This window comes from Neofelis nebulosa, chromosome 18, assembly GCF_028018385.1.
Source record: "Neofelis nebulosa isolate mNeoNeb1 chromosome 18, mNeoNeb1.pri, whole genome shotgun sequence".
Lineage (NCBI taxonomy): Eukaryota > Metazoa > Chordata > Mammalia > Carnivora > Felidae > Neofelis > Neofelis nebulosa.
Window position 1 is genome coordinate 658,790 of NC_080799.1, and position 22,219 is coordinate 681,008.

Consider the following 22,219-nt stretch of genomic DNA (forward strand, 5'->3'; position numbering starts at 1 on the left):
AGGGTCACCCCTGCGAGATGGGGTGGGGCAGGTGGAGACACCCTATCTCTACACGCCTGCGACCTTGTCCAAGGGCGGGGAGCGCCAGCCTGGTGCCTGTCCGTCCAGGGTCCGTCCGGAGCCCGGGCCGTGTGGCCGCCCCTCGCCCCTCGCTCCCAGACACCAGGCGGTGCCTGGCCTGCGCATGACCCGGCGGGAGCCCAGGGCCCACTCCACACCTGGCGACCGCAGGGCACTATGAACTACCCCGTTCTCGGCGGCCCTGCCGAATCCCAAAGCCCTACGATGCCCAAAGGCGCCACCAGCTTCTCAGTCTTCCCTGCAGGCCGTGACCTTGACATCTTCGAAGAGTGCTGGTCAGCTCTTCGGGTCAGGGCCCCTCACGCAGGTCTGTCTGGGGTCTCCCTGAGGCGGAGCAGAGGCTTTATGTCTTCGGCCAGAAGGCCACGGAAGCCACGCTGCCCGTGCACCGGGGCCCCGTCCAGCCTGGTTGCCGCGGGTTAGGCGGGTCCGGCACTTCTCCGCCAGGGACACCCTTTCCCTCCGTCCTAATCTGACTCCACGGGAAGACGCTGGGGGACGTGCCAACCCCGCCCCTCCTCCAGCCCCCGCGCATTTCAGCCCCGCCGTGGGCCCGTCCACACCTGCTCCGCCGGGAGTCCACCCGGGGCCCGGCCCTCCCTCCCTGGCCCGTCCCTCCGTGGGCTCACGGGCGTGGCTTCCCCTGTGGCACCTTTGGCGCCCACGTCCCCTCACACAGCTGTGCCGAGCCCTTCCTCCCGGGGCCACGTGTGGTGGTCACCGGCCGGCCCCACCTCCTACTGGGGGTGCAGGCTCCCGCCACGGCCCCTCCGAGCTGCAGGGCGGCCACGGCTTTGCCTCTGCTGTGCCCGGGCCTCACCGGGCCCCCAGGGCTGGAGGCCTCCCCGAGCCCCGCGTCTCCCTTCCTCCCCCTCCGAGGGGCCCGGCTAAACTGCATTCGGGTGGCCAGTGGGTGTGTCATCCCCTGGGCCCGAGAAAGTGCTCTTGTGGCAGGAAGTGCTCCCAGGAATCCCCTGGTGCTCCTCACAGGACTGGGGGAGGGGCGCCCGACGAGGAACCACAGGGCCGGGACTCCTCAGTGGTTGCCGGCCCCCCAGGTGCCCCTGCCCTACCCTCTGGACGCCGGGCTGGGGTGGGGGGCCACTCCCTCCGTCTCAGCAGAGCACTGCGCCGGCTTGGGGTCTGGGGCATCCAGCCAGCCGGGCACCGGAAGCTGCGGGGCCTGGTGCCCCTGGAGGCCCCCGCCTGGGAGACCCAGGAGGGCACGTGTGGGGCACTGGGGAGGCCTCTGTGGTGAGCGGGTGAGATCCAGAGGCCGTGTGGGGCTGTGGTTCCGGCTCCTCTGGGTCCCCAGGCTTGTGGGGGGTCGGTCCCCGAGGCCGACCTCTGAGGCCCGTGCACCAGCACCTCCCACGTGACTTGGAGCGTGGCCTTGCCCCAAGGGGGGGCCTGGTGAGGACCCGGGCGGGGGCTGCCCACGGCCCGCGTGAGCCCTGAAATGGGGACGCCAGCACCCTCCGCCAGCCCCGCGGGGTCCGGTGGAGAGGCGACCGTCTGCACGGCTGTGGCCTTGTGGGGCCATGGGCTCGGGGCTGCTGGTGTGTCCCTCCTGAGGACCCCCTGCTCCTGGCCTGTCTCACACACGCACGAGATGCTGGGGACGCTTCCCGAGGGGAACAGTGGTGGCAGCAGCTACGGGCAGAGAGGACTCCCGGCTGGCCCCGCGGCTGCGGTGGGAGGCACAGGGGGGACCTGGCCCTCGTGGACCTCAGCACCTGGGATGGACCCACGCACTCCGGCCGTGGACCGGTCTGGTGCCCGCACCCCTCACTTCCGGAACCCAGCAGGGCCCCTCCCGTCACCCCTGCCCCATCTTCCGGCCCCGGCCCCACCCAGGCCGAGTCCATCACTCCCCTCCCACCAGCACCTGGTCACCCTTCGGGTGCCTGCCGTGGCCCCGAGGCGCCAGCCCCGTCGCAGCTGTGCTGTGGGTGACCATGGGGTCTGAGCACCGGGCCACCCAGCTCAGTGTCAGGAGGACCGGACACGGGCCAGACCAGTTAGGCCTGCCAGCGCCTCGGACAGGGAGGAGAGACACAGAGACAGGGACAGAGAGATAAGGACAGAGAGAGACACAGAGGGACACGCGCACTCTCACCTGCGGAGTACGGCTCCTGCTTCTCCGGGTGGGTGAACTCCAGCCGTTCGTACTTGGCCCGGATCCACTGCTCCCGCAGGAGCCTGGGGAGGGAGGGCAGAGTAAGCCCCGGGCCGAGCGGGACCGCGGGGCGTGGGGGCCCCTGGCACCCCACGGACACGCGGCCACTGAGAGCGCGCGTGTCCACCCTTGCCGGCGGCAGGGCCGAAGGGCCGCCCGCTTTGATTTTTAAGATCATTTGCTGGTCAGACAGGTCTGCCACTAACACCTCCTCCTAAGAAAAGAAGAAATGGCCCCCGGGGGCGCCTGGCTGGCTCGGCCGGAGGAGCCTGCGACTCTTGATCTCGGGGTTGTGAGTTCAAGGCCCCGCACTGAGGGCAGAGATTACAAAAAAAAAAAAAAAAAAACAACCTAAAAAATTGGCTCTGACTCACGTGGCCGTAACGCGACCACCGAAAGCGCCGATTCTGGCAGCTCACGGCGCCTTCCCAAGGTTATGCCGCCGTCACCCCCAAGAGGACCCCCGTGCCCACCAGCGCCCCCCCCCCAGCCCCCAACCACAGTCCACTTCCGCACGGAATCGGGCGGGTACGAGGCTGTCTGGGTCAGCCCCACTGGGGCGTCATTCCTTACCGTCCACCGGCCCTCGAGGTGCACCCCCGCTCACCGCCCCCCCGGGAGGGCTGCCCCAGAGGCGGCAGAGGGCCGTCTGCCCGGAGCGCCCGCTCATGCCCGTGGTGGGTCCTGCCAGACGGCCCGCTGCCCACGGCCCTCGCGGCCCCTCGACCGGGCGAGGCAGCGGCTTCCTCGCCCTCCTCGCCCTGCGGCCCCTGGGGCCCGACCCCCCTCGGAAGGGGCCATCCGACGACACGTCTGGGACCCCGGCACGGCCCTCGGGCTCGGAGGCCCTTCCTGCCGCGTGCGGGGGGCCTCCCCGGGCCCGGCACAGAGGCTCCCGGCGGCAACAGCGGGACTAAGCCCTGGGAGCAGGCACGGGAGGGGGTTCCCCGCGCTGCTTGGCAGGCACATGCCGGACCGCTCGGCCCCCGGGGACCCCACGGCCAGGGTGTCGCGGCAGGGGGCCCCGCCCTCCGGAGGCCATCTGGCCCGGCCTCCCGCACCAGGGAAAGCCGGCAGCGATGGGGTTCCCGCTACACGTGAGGCCCGGCGACGAGGGAGGCAGTGCCCACACCCCGTCTCGGGCCGCTGATGAAACCCCAGACCTGCTCTGCGTTCTCGGGAGCTGAGGGCGGCCAGGCTTCACCACCTCCCCTCCTGCCCCGTGCCCTCCGCCCTCCCCACAGCAGACCCACCTATCGTTTCATCCGCCTGGTTTCAGAGGCCGTTAAGGGATGAACTGTGTCCCCCACCCATGAAAAGACGTTGGGTCCTAACCGACACTGCAGACCGGCCCCCGTTTGGACGGATTAACGGGTCATGATGAGGTCGCCCCGGAGTTGGGGCGCCCTCGGGGTGGGGGGAGTCTGCACAGACACAGGACGGCCACGTACAAGCCGAGGAGGGGGCTCAGGGGACCCCACACGCACCTCGACCTCGACCTCCAGGATGTGGGAACAGTGAATTTCTGTTGCAAAAGCTGAACACCCGGTGTTTCATCACCCTGGCCCCCGGAAGCCAGCACGGGGCCCCTGCCAGCCGGGCACCCTGCCCGCCGAGGGCTCGGGGGGCTCCTCCAGGTTCCGCCGAGGCTGCCTGCTGAGCCCACGTCACAGGAAGCCAGGGGCTGGCTGACAGCAGAGGGAAAACCGGGAGGGCCCTGGCGACTTTCTTCCCGCCGTGTGAGGACCGAATGCCAGGCCAGCGGGGCAGACACGGGAAGGGAACTGGGTCCCGCCCCCCTCTGAGTCACCGCCTGACACTAACACGGCCTGATCCGCAGGCCTTCTGAGCACGGCTCCTCATGGGCCCCGTGCCCCGGGCAGGGGGACACCCCCCCCCCCCCCCCCCCCCCGCCCAGGCCATCCTCACGACACCTGGGAGGCTCCCTGGCTCCACAGTGTGCACATCTGAATCCCCACGGTTTACAAAGGGATTCCACCACACCTCCTACCGCTGCACGGCTGTCCACAGGGAGCTTGGTGGGTCGGCTGCCACACCACCCTGGTCAGCTTTCCCCACGAGGGGCTGGGACCTCACCCCTGCAGATGTCTGCACCCTCCTGGGCCTCTGGGGCTTGGCCTGGGCAGACCTGAACACCCACAGAGTGTGGGGGCCAGGGCAGGCTCGGCTCCCACAAACCTCCACCTGGCAGAAGCTTCTGGAAGGCAAGGCCTGCCCCGGGTCGGCAAGCTCACCACCCTGGGACGCCCAGTCACCTGATGGGTCCTGACCACCCTGCCCCAGCAAGGGGCAGGATGGTCTCTGTGAGCATGTCCTGGCAAGGGCGTGGCCTGTGTTCCAGTCTGTCCCTTGTCATACACTCAGAAGGGACATATGGGGACACATGCAAATAACCAGACCACAGGGCAGCCTGTGGCCGGGGCGATAAAATCACGTCTCACAAATAGGTATCTGGCCTCGCTGATTCATACTGGGACATGAATGGCCTGGCGTGGCCTCAGGGTCCAGATTTCCCCGGGAGCCCAGAAGCATTGGGTCTCGGGATGTGACACGGTGTCTGCATGGGGGTGGGTCCCTGGCAAGGCGTCCTGTCCCCAGAGACCCGCAGCCAACAGCATATCACCGGCCCGGGAGGTGGGTGGGCCAGGTCCCCACCTTCCTTTCCAAGAAAGGGCACCTCACCCCCAGGCAAGTGGCCACGAGGTTTCCCACCTGCCCCCATGGGAACAGGGCTCCCCAGCATAGAGACCATGTCCCAAGTGCTGGTTCCAGCTCGTCTGCTGGCATCTGTGTCACCCTGAGAAACTCACCCAACCCCTCTGGGCCCCCAGGAACACCCTTGTCAAAAGAGGGCCATTCGTTCCGAGCTGTGGCTGCCACCGTGGAAGAGGAGAGGCGGTTGGCGGGGGGCGGGTCTGGGCGGCACCCCAGGGCCAGGCCTGTGCTGGGAGCAGAGGGCCGAGGCGTCCCGGGCGGCGATGCCCAGGGAGGGAGGGAATGCAGGGAGGTCTAGCGACCCCGGGGGAGGGGATGACTGGCTTGGGTGGAGGGACAGGGGGACACCCTGAGACAGGCGGTCGCACAGGTGCAGCTTCTCAGCATCCTCCTCAGACCTCCGGGGGTGCTCGAGGGCCCCCAGCAAGGACCCCACCGCCCAGCCACCGGCCAGGGCCCACACCCGCCCCCCCCTCCGGTCTTCCAGCCCCAGACAAAACCTCTCGGCGACTTACTGACAATCAGAGGACGTGGGCCGGTAGTAGAAGGGAGGCACTTTGGACTCATACGCGTCTCTCGCAGCGTCATTTCCATGGGAGGCCATGAACTGTGGAGAGAGGACAGGGTCAGTGCTCCCGGAGGCCGGGGCCGGGCCGGCTGATCCCCAGCCGCTCCTGTCCCAGCGAAGGTGGTTCGCAGTGGCCGCAGGGACAGGACCTACACTTCCGGGTAGAAGGGGTGCTGGGGAGGGTGGCAGAGAGGCCGGGCCCTGCATACATCCCCCGGGACGGCAGCGCTGTGCCCTCCGCCCGAGGTGCCCCGTCCCTGCCTCACGCGAGGCCCGCCGTCCACCGATCTGACCCACACGGGCAGGCGGCCCTCGAGAACTGGACACAGCGAGGGCCCCAGAGATGGAGACTGGCCCGGGGCAGCAAAGTGCGTGTCCCCCGAGGCGGACGGACAGCAGGAGTCAGGAGTGGGGAGCAGGGCACTGACATGGGCAGTGTGGGTGGGCAGTAGGTGCAAAGGCCCTGAGGAGGGTGCTTGGCGTGCTGGTGCTGGACGACATCCCAGGGCCGGTGTGGGGAGCAGGGAAGGGGCCAGAGGGGCCTGACCGCACAGTGGCCTTGAGGACAAGGGGAGCAAAGGAAATCCCTTGTGTTCCAATCCTGCCTCCTTCCCGAAGCCTCCAGGGAAAGCCTTTCTTCTAACAGCATGGAGCTTTGGGGACCACTGGGTCGTGACCATGGACGACCCAAGTGGGTCAACTGGAAAATACCACCAACAGTAAGACACTTGAGCAAAAGGCTGGTACCAAATTAGAATTCTGAAATCAGAATTCTATGTATCCGAAACCTCAGCCAAGAAGCAGCCTCACAAGAAATGCTCAAAGTCTCCACAAGACAAAACTTACACGCTCCTGAGGGATGAGCACAAAACTGCGCACAGAGACCCGTGCTTGGAAGGGGTGGGAACATGCCGCCTCCTTGTGTTAATCTACGTGCTTTTGGAAGTTCTCAAAAACAAAAACAAAAACAAAATAGGAATAGCAGCTTTTTTTTTTTTTTTTTAAATTTTTTTTTCAACGTTTATTTATTTTTGGGACAGAGAGAGACAGAGCATGAACGGGGGAGGGGCAGAGAGAGAGGGAGACACAGAATCTGAAACAGGCTCCAGGCTCTGAGCCATCAGCCCAGAGCCTGACGCGGGGCTCGAACTCACGGACCGTGAGATCGTGACCTGGCTGAAGTCGGACGCTTAACCGACTGCGCCACCCAGGCGCCCCAGCAGCTTTTTTTTTTAATTTTTTTTTTAACGTTTATTTATTTTTGGGACAGAGAGAGACAGAGCATGAACGGGGGAGGGTCAGAGAGAGGGGGAGACACAGAATCGGAAGCAGGCTCCAGGCTCTGAGCCATCAGCCCAGAGCCCGACGCGGGGCTCGAACTCACAGACCGTGAGATCGTGACCTGAGCCGAAGTCGGACACCCAACCGACTGAGCCACCCAGGCACCCCTAGGAATAGCAGTTTTTAAAGCTAGCAATGGTTCTAAAGTTCATTTTAAAGTTAACAAGCAGGGTAGGGGCGCCTGGGTGGCTCAGTCGGTTAAGCATCCAACTCAGCTCAGCTCATGATCTCACGGTTCGTGGATTCAACCCCCACGTCGGGCTCTGTGCTGACGGCTCAGACCCTGGAGCCTGCTTCGGATTCTGTGTCTCCCTCTCTCTCTGCCCCTCCCTGGCTCATGCTCGCTCACTCTCTCCCTGTCTCTCTCAAAACATAAACCTTAAAAAAAATTTTTTTAAAAATACGATTAACAATGGGGCGCCTGGGTGGCTCAGTCGGTTAAACGTCCGACTTCGGCTCAGGTCACGATCTCGCGGTCCGTGAGTTCGAGCCCCGCGTCGGGCTCTGGGCTGATGGCTCGGAGCCTGGAGCCTGCTTCCGATTCTGTGTCTCCCTCTCTCTCTGCCCCTCCCCCGTTCATGCTCTGTCTCTGTCTCAAAAATAAATAAAAAACGTTAAAAAAAAATTAAAAAAAAATACGATTAACAAGAAAAAATATTCTAGAAAATTCTGTAAATGAAGACTCTTCCTACCAGATATTAAAACCTGTTACTGACTAGAAAGCCTAATCAACGAAACCAAGAAAAGATCCAGAAATCGATCCGCTAGAATCTAATACTGATATTAAGTGAATTTAATAGGATGGATTAACGGCCATCTCACATCAGCGAGGGGCGTCCACTGGCTGATCATCAGTGGGGGCAGGAAACGCAGAAACCATTGGAGAAAAAGTATGGCTGGACGCAGCCTTTCAGTGACATAACTTCCAGCTGAACTGAAGCTGTGATTTCCAAAATTAAACAGTAAAAATAGTAGATAAGAACCATGGTATAATTTTAAAAATCATGTTAGGAAAACACAGGAGGAAATCTCCCATTAACGTCTCCCATTAAGACGTGGTTTCCCAGATGTCTTTCCAGAAGCACAAACAACCAGAGACAACAGTGGAAGTTCAGAATTAAAAACTGTGCTCCAAAGGACGCCATCGAGAGAGTGCAAGCATCGTGCTGACAGCAGCCGGGCAAGAAGGGCACAGCGTGTGGCCGCGGGGCCGGTGGCACTGGGTCCTTGGACGTGACGGGAATACTTGGAAACAGACAACGTGACCGTGGCAGACGCCATCACACTGTTCCCTTTAAAATGGCGGGTTTGGGGGCGCTGGGTGGCTCGGTCGGTTAAGCGTCCGACTTCAGCTCAGGTCACGATCTCGCGGTCCATGGGTTCGAGCCCCGCGTCGGGCTCTGTGCTGACAGCTCAGAGCCTGGAGCCTGCTTCAGATTCTGTGTCTCCCTCTCTCTCTGCCCCTCCCCTGTTCATGCTCTGTCTCTGTCTCAAAAATAAATAAACGTTAAAAAAAAAAATTTTTAAATGGCGGGTTTGGGGGGCGCTGGGGCCGCTCAGTCACGTGTCAGACTCTTCATTTTGACTCAGGTTATGATCTCACAGTTCATGAGTCCGAGCCTCGCGTCGGGCTCTGTGCTGACAGCGTGGAGTCTGCTGGGCATTCTCTCTCTCTCTGCCCCTCCCCCATTCGTGCTCGTGCTCTCTTTCTCTCTCTCAAAATAAATAAATAAATGTAAAAAAATAAAATAAAATGGTGGGTTTTCTGTTACATGGTTTTCACCTCCGTAATAAGAAATATATACGTATATAGCTCTTCAAGAATATACATTTCTTTTTTTTTTTTTTTTTTTTTAATGTTTATTCATTTTTGAGAGAGAAAGACAATGTGAGAGGGATAGAGTCAGAGAGAGAGGGAGACACAGAATCCGAAGCGGGCTCCAGGCCCTGAGCTGCACAGAGCCCGACGCAGGGCTCGAACCCACTGACCGTGAGATCATGACCTGAGCCGAAGTCGGACGCTTAGCAAACTGAGCCACCCAGACACCCAAAAAATTGGTAAAGGATTTGCACGGACCTCTCTGTGGAGCACGTACGCAGACAAGCCGGCCGGCGTACGTGGAGATGCTGACCGCCAGGCGCCCACGAGGGCGTCTAGAATCAGAGGCAGGCGGTACGATGTGTTGGGGGCCGGGGACCACAGTGCACTGCCAGGGGCCACGTGCACCTGTCCTGGACCCCCTGGGAGACCCCCAGGCGTCAAACACAGAGCCTCGTAAGGCACAGCGAGTCCAGGCCATTCCCGGAGGAAGGCGACCCCTGCCCGTGACTGTTCGCAGCAGCACTTCCTGTGGGAGCCGAGGGAGTCACGCAGCCCAAGAGTCACCGATGGACGGGCGAGGGCGTAAGTCGAATGTGGCCTATCCACACAGCGGGAAGCAGTCCACGATAAAGGGGCTTGTGGCGCCGATGCCCACGGCCACGTGGCTGAACCCTGAACACATGGTGCTCGGCGGGGAAGGAAGTCACAGAGGCCACGGGGGCGGGGGGGGGGGGCGGTCCACTGACATGACCCGCCCAGAAGACGTATCGGGACAGAAAAGCAGATGTTACTTCCGGTAGGGGCTGGGGTGAGGGTCGTGGAGGGAAGGGGGAGGGGCTGCTGAGGGGCACAGGGTCTATTTTGGGAAAATGTTCCAAAATCAGACAGTGGGGCCGGTTACGCAGCCGGAAACGCGGTGAAATCGCGTCCGTTCACACCTCACAAGGGCGAGTGGCCTGGCGTGAGAGCTGCGGCTCAGTGACGCCCTTATGAGTCAAAAGGAGCCTGGGGCAGAGCGGGCCCCTCCAGGTACCCAGAGACCCGAAAACCACAAAACGCTGATAATTTTGACTTCACCAAGTAAAAAAGTTTCCACTGCACACAGCACGAGCAGAGCCAGAAGGCAGCGCGGACCGGCGGGCCATACGGTCTCGAAGGGTCAGACCCCCAAACGTGGAAGAACACGAGAAAACGAAACAGCTAACAAGGAGTCAGCAAGGGCGCCAACGGGAGGCCACGGATGAGACGCAGAGGACGCTGACCCGCGCCACGGACGCTCAGCGTCACTCGTGATACAAAATGCCATTGGGGCGCCTGGGCGGCTCCATCGGTTGAGCGGCCGACTTCGGCTCAGGTCGTGATCTCGCGGTCCGTGAGTTCGAGCCCCGCGTCGGGCTCTGTGCCGACCGCTCAGAGCCCGGAGCCTGTTTTGGATTCTGTGTCTCCCTCTCTCTCTGACCTGCCCCCACTCATGCTCTGTCTCTCTCTGTCTCAAAAATAAATAAACGTTAAAAAAAAAAAAAAAAAAAAAAAAAGCCAAACAAGGACCCCGCAGGGACACAGCAGAAGAGGATCCCGGGGCCAGGGTGTGCGGGTGACGCGAAGTCTCCCGGAATCACAGTCACGTGACCTCCCACGTGCAGGAATTAAGGTTCCAGGACCTGCCACGGGTCCCGCGGTGGCCTGGCGGTCACGGGGGGTGGGGAAAGGCAGAGCCGGCGCGTCTGTCCAGGGGCCTGGTTCCATGAACCAAGATTCTCCACCGGAGGGGTGACTCCGCCCCGGCGGGCAGGACGGGGGCCACGCTCGGTCACAACACTCCTTGTGGGCACAGGGCTCGGTACCAAACGACGGCGCCCCAGGTGCTCGTGGGCAGGTGGACGGGCAGACAGAACGAGGCCTGTCCACGCAGCGGACGTCGTCCCCCACAGAAAGGCCGAAGCCCTGACAGGCGCTACCAGGCGGGCGGAGCCTGGCCACGTGGCACTCAGTGAAAGCAGCTGAGGCCAAGGCCACCTGCTGCCTGCGCCCTTTCACAAAAATGCCCACGACAGCCACGTCTGTGGAGACGCAGAGCCTAGGGACGCCGCTCGGCCTGGACCGGACGGCGAGGAGCACGGGTTCCCTTGTCGGGCGTGAGATATCCTAAAAGTGACTCCGGTGACAGTGGCCTGACCGTGGACCCACCGGAGACGGCTGAGCTGTGTGCTTCGAAAGGGTGAACTGGGGGGCGGACAGCACAGGACACAAAGGCCTTGCTCACCCCATAAGCCCGTCCCCCTGCCCCACCCGCCCCTCCCTGCCCCCAGCCCCCTGGGCTCCCCGCACCACCACCCTGCCCTCTGCCCTCACCCCTCTTCCCCTCCCCCCCACCCCACACTCCTCAACCCTCCCGCCCCCCACCGCTCCCCCCTCACAGTGCCGGCCACAGTCAGGAGCCGGGAACACCGGGGGTGGCCGCTTCGAGGTGTCTGTGACCCAGGGGGCCGGGCCGAGGGCCTCGTGGGGGTGCAGCCGGACCACAGGGGCTCCTCCAACCCCCCGCAGCCCCATCCCCTCGGGGCCGTACCTCCACTTGGGCCTCCTCCCAGGCATCCAGGCGGACTGACTTCACCTTGCTGACCTGGGGGATGTTCCGGTGGATTCCCGAGCAGCTCAGGCAGATGAACACCCCCAGGGTGTAGGAGGCCCAGTCGGGATCTGGAAGGCAAAGGCGAGACCCTCAGGGGCTGGAGCTCGGCCGGGCCTCTCTGTGGCCTCAGTCTCTCCATCTGTGCAACGGGAGACCGGCGAGGAGATCCCCGGGGGCGCACCGGCTCTGTGCCCCGCGCGGGGTCCCTGCCACCAGCCACAGGTGAGCGGCCCCACCCCCGAAGTCCCAGCTCCACAGACGCCCGAGCGGACGCGCCGCGGCCACGGAGACGTGCCCGACAGCGACACTCGATCGGCACCAAGTGCGCCGGGCGCGACAGGGACACTGGCTTGGCCACGCGCCCACGCGCTCGGACGCACCCCGACGTCTCGCTGGGTGCCACAGCCACGTGCGTATGCGGATGGCCCTTGACCCGGTCACGGGCGCGGGCCCACTTTTCCGCAGGTTTGCCAGGTTTCACGTTGAGCCACGGCAGGCGAGCGTGGCTGAACGTGACGCTTGTTCACTCGGGGCACCGACAGCGCCTCCAGGACTGTTCCTCCTGTTGCGCACACCCCAGCCTGGTAACGGCGCGCGGGGCCGGGGGCTGGGAGGACCGAGCCTCAGGGCCAGCTCTCAGAAGGGGCGGCAGCCGCTGAGACACCTTCTACTTTTAAGCGAAGCTGCTGGATCAGCCAGTTCGAGTCAAGAGGCCAGGAGGGCCAGAGCCCCTCCGCAGACACCACAGGCCCAGCCACCGGCCCACGGCTCTGTGCCAGGGGTGTGTTTGCAGGGGGTGTGCACGTGTGAGTGTATGAGAGCTCACGTGTGCACACACATGTGAGTGGGCAGATGTGGGTGTGCACACGTGTGCGGGTGGGCAGGTGCGGGGGCTGTGAAGGGGCACCTGGGGCCCTGGGGCCCCCCGTTCCCGCCCGGACTCTCGCTGCCCCAGGGCAGCCGGCCCCGCCCCCTCCCGTCCGTCTGGGGAGACGAGGGCTGGCCTACAGCGAGACCCGAGAGGGACACAGGCGGCCGGGAGGCTGGGCAGTTGAGCACGGGGACAAGAAGCACCAGAGCTGGCGGCCACGGGCCTCGCTACTTTCCAAACTTAACAGCCTAGCTCGCGGCACCCCCGTCCCCACGGCGCCCACGGGGTGGTGAGCCGAGGTCTAGCAGAGGAAGTGCGGGCCGGGGAGGCAGGCTGCTTCTAAGCGGCGCCCAGAATAGAGAAGTTTCAGGAGAACAGCCACGTCATCCCGAGGGCCCTGCGGCCCCCAGGCCGGCGGTCTGAGGGGCGGGGCCTCCGAGCCCTCCCTCCTGGTCCCCACAGGTGCTTATGGGGTGGGGGTGGCTGGTGCAGGATGGGGGTCCCGGTGGGTCTGGGGCGGTGCGGGACGGGGAGGTGACCCCACGCACAGACACGGGCTCCTGGCCGGCGCTCTGAGACCACCAGGAGCCCCGGCCCCCCCCACCTCCTGTCTATCCCGGGGTCGCCGACCCAGAGGCTCCCGCCAAGGGCGCAGCCCAGGGAGCCCGAGGCCTCAGAGCCTGGGCTCTGGGAGCCTCGCCACCCCCGCCCCCCCAGAAGAGCTGTGAGCAGAGGCGCAGGGCAGACAGGCACACCCGTCCTCCCACACGTCCCCTCCATCCATTCCCCCCACCCCACCACCCCCGGGGCCCTTCTGCCAGCTCCGCCCACAGGCCGCCACCCCGGAAACCAGAACATCACCAGCTTTCTGCTTGGAACCCACAGGGGACTTTTCCCCACCTCTCCGGGCTCCTCCCCACGCCCGGCCCGCCCCATCCCTCCCACACCTCAGGGCAAATGTCACCCTCTCAGGCCCCCCGAACACCAGCTCGAGGGACCCCCGCGCGTCCCCATCATAACGCCCTCTGGGTTCTTCGCGGCATCTGCCGGTCCCGACACTTAGTTCCTGCCCTGTTTCTCGTGTGCTGTCGGGGCCGCTGCGCGTGGACGGGTGCCACGAGCCCCCTCCCAGCAGCCCGGCCGCACCCACATTCGGTACCCAGATGCCCACGCTGCCCCCACAGCCACGAGCTCCCTTCCGCGGCTCCAGGGTGACGGCTTGGGGGACGCCAGGGCACAGGCCACCACCCCTGCCGCCCTGAGCACTGACCTGGGGACGAGGCTTGGCTGCGGCCAGAGGCCAGGCCTCCAACGTGCCGGGACCGTGGAGCAGGCAGGCCAGGCACGTCGGGGGCCCCGGGAGCGGGCCGCGGGGAGCTCGGGTGGAGGGGAAGGCCATGTGCCCCGGCTCTGCGCCTCCCTGGGGCCCTGGGGGCAGAAGGAGACCCCGGGCGGGGGTCGGAGAGCCACAGACCCACCTCCGGCCCAAGGGCTCTTGGCAGCACGTGGACAGAAGACCGCCACACGCGACCCAAGCCTTCACAGGAACGCGGGGACGCGGACAACACGCAGAGAACGAGCGCGGGGTCCCCGGCTCTGCACGAGCCCACCTCTACCGCTGCCCGCTATTCCCAGAACGCCCACTCCCTGCATTCTGGTGTCATTCTCGAGAAACCGCCCGGCTGCTGCGAGGGGCACATGGAAGTCCCGCCCCCGGTCTGCCCCCTGCCAGGCCCCCGCCCCACGTACCCCTGTGCCGTGGGCACAGCCCACCCTTGGCGGCCCTCCTGGAGGCACCCACCCTCCCTGGGCCCCAGGAGCCGCTCCCTCTTTTTGGAAATGCGGCCCCACCAGGAAATGAGGAACTCGTCTGGCAGGAGACAACGTGAGCAGGGAAGATCCACGAGGGCCGCGGACTCGGCCACCAGCCGGGCTGGGTCCCCTGGCGTCGCCGCCCGGCCGGAGGGGCCCGCCCAGCAGCGGAAAATCACACCAGGGCAGAGCGGCGGGCTTTCTCCCACAGCCAGACCAGGGAGCCACGGCTCCCTCCCGCATTCGTACTCAGGAGAGACGTGGGCCCCCGCCCGCCTGAGCTGCCCCACTGGCCGCTCACCAGGGAGGACCCCGTGGCCCCGTCACATGCGCTGCAGAGCTGAGCAGACCCCCCCAGAGCCAGATGGCCCGGGTCCCCCCGCCTTCCACCCTTCTCAGCTGGGCGTCCCAAGGCAAGTCACTGACCTGCTCTGGGTCTGTTTCCGGCCCGCAAAATGGGCACGCAGAGCATTCAGGAGCAACAGCCGGGCGCAGAGTGCTCGGTTAAGGGCACTTGTCGTGCAGTGGCACATGTGTCCAGGCCACGCTGCCTGTCCCAGGGATTACTAACGGCTCCCCCGTGCACCCTCAGATATGTCCCGGTTCGGATGGTAATTTCCTCGGCCCCCGGGATGAGGGTCTGCGGCAGAAACCATCGGGGCTCAGCAGCATCTGTTTCTCCAGCTCCCCGGGGTCAGAGCTCACTTCCCAGTCTCCTGGAAGTTCGGCGTGGCTGGGGTTCTGGCCCGGGGAACGTGATCGGATGGACCCGTGTCCCTCTGGGCCTGGCCGACAGTCACCACCCACCCATGTGCTCATGTCTCTATCCTTAGCTGGTGGGGGGGGGGGTGGCTCTGAGAAGGGGCCTGGGCCCCCGAGGCACTGTCTGCAGCAGAGAGACCCGGGAGAGCTGGGACCGGGAGCCCCTGCAAAGCTCTGTGTTACAGGCAAATGACAAATGACAAGTCTGGTCTCTGAGATGCGGGGTGTCTGTTACGGCCGCTGGCCTTCCTGACGAACTGTCTGTCTCCCCATTCATTGGGGCTGCCAGGACCCAGCACAGAACCTGGCCAAAACCAGGGGCCCGAGAGTTCATGATGAATGAGCCCCCCAACAGCCCTACGCGCAGTCCCACTTCCGAGAGAGAGTCAAGGCCTCGTCCCCCACCTCACCGGCCCACGTTCGCCGAGGTTGCGCGGGCAGGCGGGGAGCGTGCAGAGCACAGGGGCTTCGCGGGGAAGAAGGGAGCTGCAGCGGGGCTCACGGCTTGCAGTGAAATGCTGTCCCGGAGAACGAGTGGCGAGGACCAGCGCAGGTCCCAGCAAGGGGAGAGTCCCAGCTCACCACTCGGCTCTGCCTTCCCCAGAGACCTTCACGGAGCTGCTCCGTCAACGGCTGCACACAGAGTACCCAGCAGGTACAGAGTCTCGGGTGAGCAGCACCCCTTCCGGGCCTCACCCTCCTCATCTGCAAGACGGGACAGTAACAGACACCTGCAAAACGGGCCCAACTGGGATGCAGGGCCCACCGGAGTGCAGGAGAGACCCCCACTTTTCACCACCCGGGGACGTCTGCTCTGAGAGTGGACCTCTAGCCCAGGCCTCCCTCCTCACGGCCTTCATCCACTTGTGTGTACATTCTGAGACTGGCTGAACAAAGACCACCAGATGCCCCTGCCCGGCCATCCTTCTACGCAGTGTCCCGGCCTGGAACATCCGTTCGCAGAACACTTTGGCGGGGATTAGCAAGCTGCGGCCCTCGGGCCCAGTGTTTTGTAAATAAAGTTTTATTGGCACACAGCCACGTCAATCATTTAGTCTATGGGCCCTTCTGCAATAACCCAGCAGAGTTGGGTGGTCGTGACAGAGAAGGTGTGGCCAGCAGAGCCCGAAAAATTTCCTATCTGGTCCTTTAAGAAAACATTTGCTGCCTGGCTCAGCAGAAGAATACCGACTCTCGATCTTGGGGTCGTGAGTTCGAGCCCCATGTTGGATGTAAAGATTAAGACACAAAAAGAAAAGAAAAAGAAAACGTTTGCCAAGCCCCGCATTAGAGGGAAAAGGGGTGAGACACAGATGTGAGCCCAGGGAGGACCTGTGATCGGAGGGGTGCTTACTGTCACTGCTAACAATGATCTCTGACAACAAGGCTTCTGGGTTTAAGGAGTGGCTACAGATGGGCCCGACATCTCACGACTGACGTGAGGACCCACTGGTACACAACTTAAGGCTGCCTGCAAGCCTGCCCGTCTGGCGTGTGGGGGGACACGCCCCGTGTGCACGCCCGCACACAGGAGGGCTCCGTCCAAGGGGGGCTCAAGGAAGTCTGACTCTAAGAAATAGAGACACTAAGCCTTTCGCAGAGGAACAAAGACAGAAACCGGGGCGCCTGGCTGGCTCGTTCGGCACAGCATCTGACTCCTGATCTCAGGGTCATGAACTCGAGCCCTACGTTGGGTACAGAGATTAAAAAAAAAAAACAAAAGACAAAATCAGGTACATCACGTGTGTTAGAGGCTATCGCTTGAGGAACAGGATGTTTGTTGTACCTTTTGAGAAAAGCGTTGGGGACGAAATGCCGTTACCCATCCACCAGAAAAGCTACAATGTAGAAGACTGGACCCCCGTGTGACGAGGGTGCGGGGAGGCTGGTACCCTCATACGTCACCCGCAGGAGGATAAGTGGCTTCAACTCACTTTGGAAAACGGCTTGGCTGCTGCTCACAGAAGGAAACTTCTCTCCCCCGTAAACCAGCATTTCTACTCCCAGGTGCTCACCAAGGCGAAAGGCAGACACGTCCACACTTCCTGTGACCACAGGAAGATGGTCACACACAGTAACAGAGACAGGACACGGACCACGTCTCCAGGGATTTATGCCAGGAATGAAGAGCTGCCTTCGCATCTGGAAATCGGTCAACGTAATTCGCCATGTTCACAGGTTAAAAATTCACAGGACTGTCTCGTAGGTCCAGAAAAAACACGTGACAAAATGTAACATCCCGATCAAAATTCTCAGAACACTAGGAATGGAGGGGACCTTTCCTAACTTGGTACACAGCTTCTATGAAACACCTACAGCTGACATGATACCTAACGGAAGACGACGGAATGTTTCCCCCTAAAATCAGGACCAAGACGGGAAGGTCTGTTCTTTTTTTTTTATTTAAAAAAAAATTTTTTTTAACGTTTATTTATTTTTGAGACAGAGAGAGACAGAGCATGAACGGGGGAGGGTGAGAGAGAGGGGGAGACACAGAATCGGAAGCAGGCTCCAGGCTCTGAGCCGTCAGCCCAGAGCCCGACGCGGGGCTCGAACTCACGGACCGTGAGATCGTGACCTGCGCTGAAGTCGGACGCTTAACCGACTGAGCCACCCAGGCGCCCCAAGGGAAGGTCTGTTCTAATCGCTTCTAATTAAAACTGAACTGGAGATTCTAGTCAGTGCGATAAGGCAGTGACAAAAGAAAAGGCTTCCAGGTTGGAAAGAAAGAAACAAAACCTCTTTCATTCACACACAACATGATTATCAATGTAGAAAATCTGATGGATTCCACAAAAACACTACTATAACTCGTAAAGTTGCAAGATTGGGGCTCCTGGGGGGCTCAGTCGGTCAAGCGTCCGACTTCAGCTCAGGTCATGATCTCACGGTTTGTGGGTTCAGGCCCCACATCAGGCTCTGTGCTGACAGCTCAGAGTCTGGAGCTGCTTCAGATTCTGTGCCTCTCTCTCTCTCTCTCTCTCTCTCTCTCTCTCTCTCTCTGTCCCTCCCCTGCTCACACTGTCTCTCTCTCTCTCAAATAAATGTTAAAAAATATATAAATAAAGCTGCAAGATATAAAATATACAAAAATCAATTATATTCGTATATATCAGCAATAAGCAGTTGGAAACTGAACGCTTAAAAACACCGTCTACGGGGCACCTGGCTGACTCAGTTGAAAGAGCATGTGACTTGACCTCAGGTCATGAGTTGGAGCCCCATGTTGGGTGCAGAGATTAAATAAACTTAAAAAAAATAAAAATACCATTTATATTCTAGAGATTGTTGTACAACATGAATGTGTTTTTAATTAATTTTTTACTTTATTTTAAATGTTTATTTTTGAGAGAAAGAGAGAGATGTGAGTGGGAGGGGCAGGGAGAGGGAGACAGAGGGTCTGAAGCTGGCTCGAGTCCGAGCCGTCAGCACAGAGCCCAACACGGGGCTCGAACTCACGAACCGTGAGATCGTGACCCGAGCCGAAGTCGGACGCTCAACCGACTGAGCCACCCGGGCGCCCCGACAATGTGAGTATTTTAAATGCAAATTAACTATACTTAAAGAGGGTAGGGGCACCCGGGTGGCTCAGTCGGTTGAGCGTCCGACTTCGGCTCGGGTCACGATCTCACGGTTCGTGAGTTCGAGCCCCGCGTTGGGCTCTGTGCTGACAGCCTGGAGCCTGGAGCCCTTGGATTCTATGTCTCCCTCTCTCTCTGCCCCCCTCCTCCCTGCTCGTGCTCTGTCTCTCAAAAATGAATAAACGTTTAAAATAATTTTTAAAAAAGAGGGTAAAACAGTAAGTTTTATGTTTTATGTGTTTTCCTACCATGTAAAGTTAAAAACACTGTTACAGAAGCATTGAAAAAATGAAATACCTACAGGTAAAAGGACAAAAGATACGCAAAACAGCACACTGAACACTACAAAGTGCTGCTGGGATAAATCACAGACCGCCTACATATGTACGCAGAGATACAGTTTTCCTGGATTGAAAGACTCAATATCATGAAGATTAAAATTCTCTCTAAACTAACCTAGAGACTCAAGGATCCCAATCAGAGTTCCAGCAGGATTTTAAAATATATATTCACAACCCCATTCTAAAATTCACGTGCAACTACAGGGGGACGTAGAGTAGCCAAAACAACTTGGAAAAGGGACAAACGCTACTTGGTTTCAGGGGAACAGAACAGAGACCCAGAAACAGTCCACACGCATTGTTGACAAAGGTGTAAAGGCAATTCAGGGGAGAAAGAAGAACGTTTCAGCACACAGCGTCGGAACAGTTGGAAAACATCTGCAAAAATACTAAACCGCCATCCACACCCCCTGCCACGTACGAAAAGTCACTCGCGACGCACCGCGGTGCCAACGGTAAGACCCAGAGCCAAGGAACTTGCCAAAGAAAACGAGAGAGGCCTTTGGGACCTTGGGTTAGGCAAAGCCTTGTTAGCCACAGAAAACTGAAAAATTAAACAAGTTAAGCTTCATCAGAATTTTTGGAAAGATCTGCTCTTTGATTTTTTTTTTTTTTTTAACGTTCATTTATTTTTGAGAGAGAGAGAGACAGAGCATGAACAGGGGAGGGGCAGAGAGAGAGGGAGACACAGAATCTAAAACAGGCTCCAGGCTCCGAGCCATCAGCCCAGAGCCCGAAGCGGGGCTGGAACTCACGGACCGTGAGATCGTGACCTGAGCCGAAGTCGGACGCTTAACCGACCGAGCCACCCAGACGCCCCAAGAAAGATCTGCTCTTTGAAAGACACCGGTTGAGGCCGGCCGCACCGGGGACGTTTTGCAGATCGTGTATCTGACGAAGGACTTGCGTCCAAAGTACATAAAGAACTGTTCGAACTCAGAAGAAAAGAACTCCATCAGAGAGAGAGGCAGAGGGAATCGACCCAGCAGAGGCGACGTGCGGGCGGTACCTGGCACGGGGACTGCCTGGCTGGCCATCCGGGAAGGGGGACGGGCGTGGGAGCTCTGGGGCCAGGGCAGCCCGCCCTCCAGCCTCTCCTCCCAGCATCCCGGCACTCTTAGAGGGGGTGCGCTTTCTGTTGTGTAATTCACGCCTCGGTAAAGGTGAATTTAAGGAAGCGGAGGTGTGTCTAGACCCCAGCCCTACCCCAGACACCGGGGAAGCAGAGAAATCAGGGCCTCTCACCCCGGTGCGCCCTGCTCTGCGGGGCAGGCAGGGACCTGCTGGATGTGGGCCCATCCAGCGGCCTGACCTTGGAGCAGGAAGCAGGAACGTGCTGGCCATCTCGTCCACCTGGGGTAGGGGCACTGACCCCCATCACACTCGCTTGGGGCTAAAGATCAAGTACGTTGTCCCACCTGGTCCCGTAGCTCTGCCCATCCTACTAGTCCACTTCTACAGAACAAGGCATATAAAGCCCAGAGAGGGTTACACACTCGCCTGAGGTCACACGGCGGCGGAGCTGGACCAGGCTGGCATCTGTCTCCCAGAGCCCGCCCGGACCCTGTTCAGCACAGGCAGGTGCCAGGAGCGTGGGAAGCGGCACGGGCTGTGGGACCGGGCAGGGGAGAGGGAAAGAGGTCCTGGGGGCGGGGGTGGCCTCCTAGGGGGCCGTGTGGCAGGTCCACAGGGACACAGGGGGGTGGGCACGGTGGCCCCGCCTCCGGGCAGGGCTCCCAGCACCCGTGGAAACCCACTAGAGGACTGACTTCACATTTGGGTCCGACCCTTCCAGGGGCAGGAGGGGGAGGTGCGGGGACCCCGGGCCTCTCTGAACACCCTCACGTCACGATGGGCGCAGGGGCTTGCGGCCTCCCCCGGGTCCTAAACCTCAGGCCCGGAGAAGCAAGACGACCAGTGACAGGCACAGGCTGGGCAGAGCTGGGATCCCACCCAGCAAGGCCCGCCCGTCCGCCATCCCTGGAGGTGACGGACTGCCCACCACCCCTCCGGCCTCTCCTCCTGGGGCGGGGGAGTGTGGAAGAGGAGGCCAGCCTCCGCGCACGCCTTCGCCTCGCAAACCCGTAACAGACGGGACAGAGGTTCCCCGCCTGGGGAGCCCTCACCGCACCCCACAGATGAGCTCTGCATTGAACCAAGGCCAAGGCCGCCAGGAGAATTGCCAGCAGGAGGCGGGACTGGGCTGGACCGCTGGGGAGAAGGAAGCAGAAGCCTGGGGCCCGTCTTCCAGGCCGGCAGGGTCCGGAGCGGGGCTTGATCCAGCAAGAGGGGTACTTTGACCCAAGGTGCAGAGTGCGGTCCCCCCCCCAAGCCTCAGGCTAAGGATTCTACAGCACTGTGTGGGGGTGCCGTCTGCCTAGCGAAGATCCTGCCCAAATGTCCCTTCTGTGGTCACGCAGGACGGCGGCTGAGTGCCACTCGGAGGCTGGCCAGCCTGCCTGTGTGAGGGGCCTGCGCACAGTAGGCTCACAGCAGCCCCAGCGAGCGCACCACCAGGGTTGAAAGCCTGTAATCCCAAAGATGAGGCGTGGGGCACCTGCCTCCCCCCGGGGCCAGCCGGGGACATGGTCCTGCTGTCCTCGGACTCAGTGACCCCAAAGGGCCCTGTCCAAGCAACACACACCTGAAACGTCACCCCTGGGCCTGGGGCCTGGGAAGGCAAGAGCCCTTACTTTAGGGGCGCCTCGGTGGCCCAGTCGGTTAAGCGTCCGGCTTCGGCCCAGGTCACGATCTCATGGTTCGTGGGCTTGAGCCCCACGTCGGGCTCTGTGCGGACAGCTCGGAGCCTGGAGCCTGCTTCCGATTCTGTGCCTCCCTCTCTCTCTGCCCCGCCCTGCTCATGCTCTGTCTCTCAAAATAAATAAACATTAAAGAAAATTAAAACAGAACAGACCCTGGACTCAAAAAGTTAAAAACAAACAAAAGCCCTTATTTTTTTTTTTTTCAACTTTTTTTTTTTTTTTTTTTTGGGGGGGGACAGAGAGAGACAGAGCATGAACGGGGGAGGGGCAGAGAGAGAGGGAGACACAGAATCGGAAACAGGCTCCGGGCTCCGAGCCATCAGCCCAGAGCCCGACGCGGGGCTCGAACTCACGGACCGCGAGATCGTGACCCGGCTGAAGTCGGACGCTTAACCGACTGCGCCACCCAGGCGCCCCAAAAGCCCTTATTTTAAAGAAGGATCCTGACTCTGGAAGGAGAGTTCTGGACGTGATTCTGAGCAGCCCTGTAAGACTCCTGGGCTCCAGCAGAGGGACCCTCCCCACTCCCACCGCCACACGCCCCTGAAACCACCACAACAGAGGGCAGAGGGCCAGTGCCCAACAGACTGGCCCTCTGCTGGTGCCCACGTCTTACCAGGACCAGCACCCCCACAGGAGTCAGGTTAGTGGAGTAACTCCTTGCCAAGTGCTCCTGCTTCTCCTGGAGCCAGAGACTCCTGGGCTGCCAGCCCCTCCCTCCTCCCTGAGAA

At 61.3% G+C, this 22,219-nt stretch overlaps 1 protein-coding gene across 2 annotated transcripts in view; it reads right to left on the reverse strand.

The window, feature by feature from the left end:
* ADAP1 (ArfGAP with dual PH domains 1) overlaps positions 1 to 22,219 on the reverse strand; it is a 53,027-nt gene that overhangs the window by 13,410 nt on the left and 17,398 nt on the right. For both annotated transcript variants that reach the window (XM_058711016.1, XM_058711017.1), the window contains exons 2-4: positions 11,297 to 11,427; positions 5,512 to 5,603; positions 2,201 to 2,283 (exon numbers count right to left, since the gene is read on the reverse strand). In XM_058711016.1, the coding sequence (XP_058566999.1) occupies positions 2,201 to 2,283; positions 5,512 to 5,603; positions 11,297 to 11,427 (306 nt within the window). The remainder of the gene's footprint in view (positions 1 to 2,200; positions 2,284 to 5,511; positions 5,604 to 11,296; positions 11,428 to 22,219) is intronic.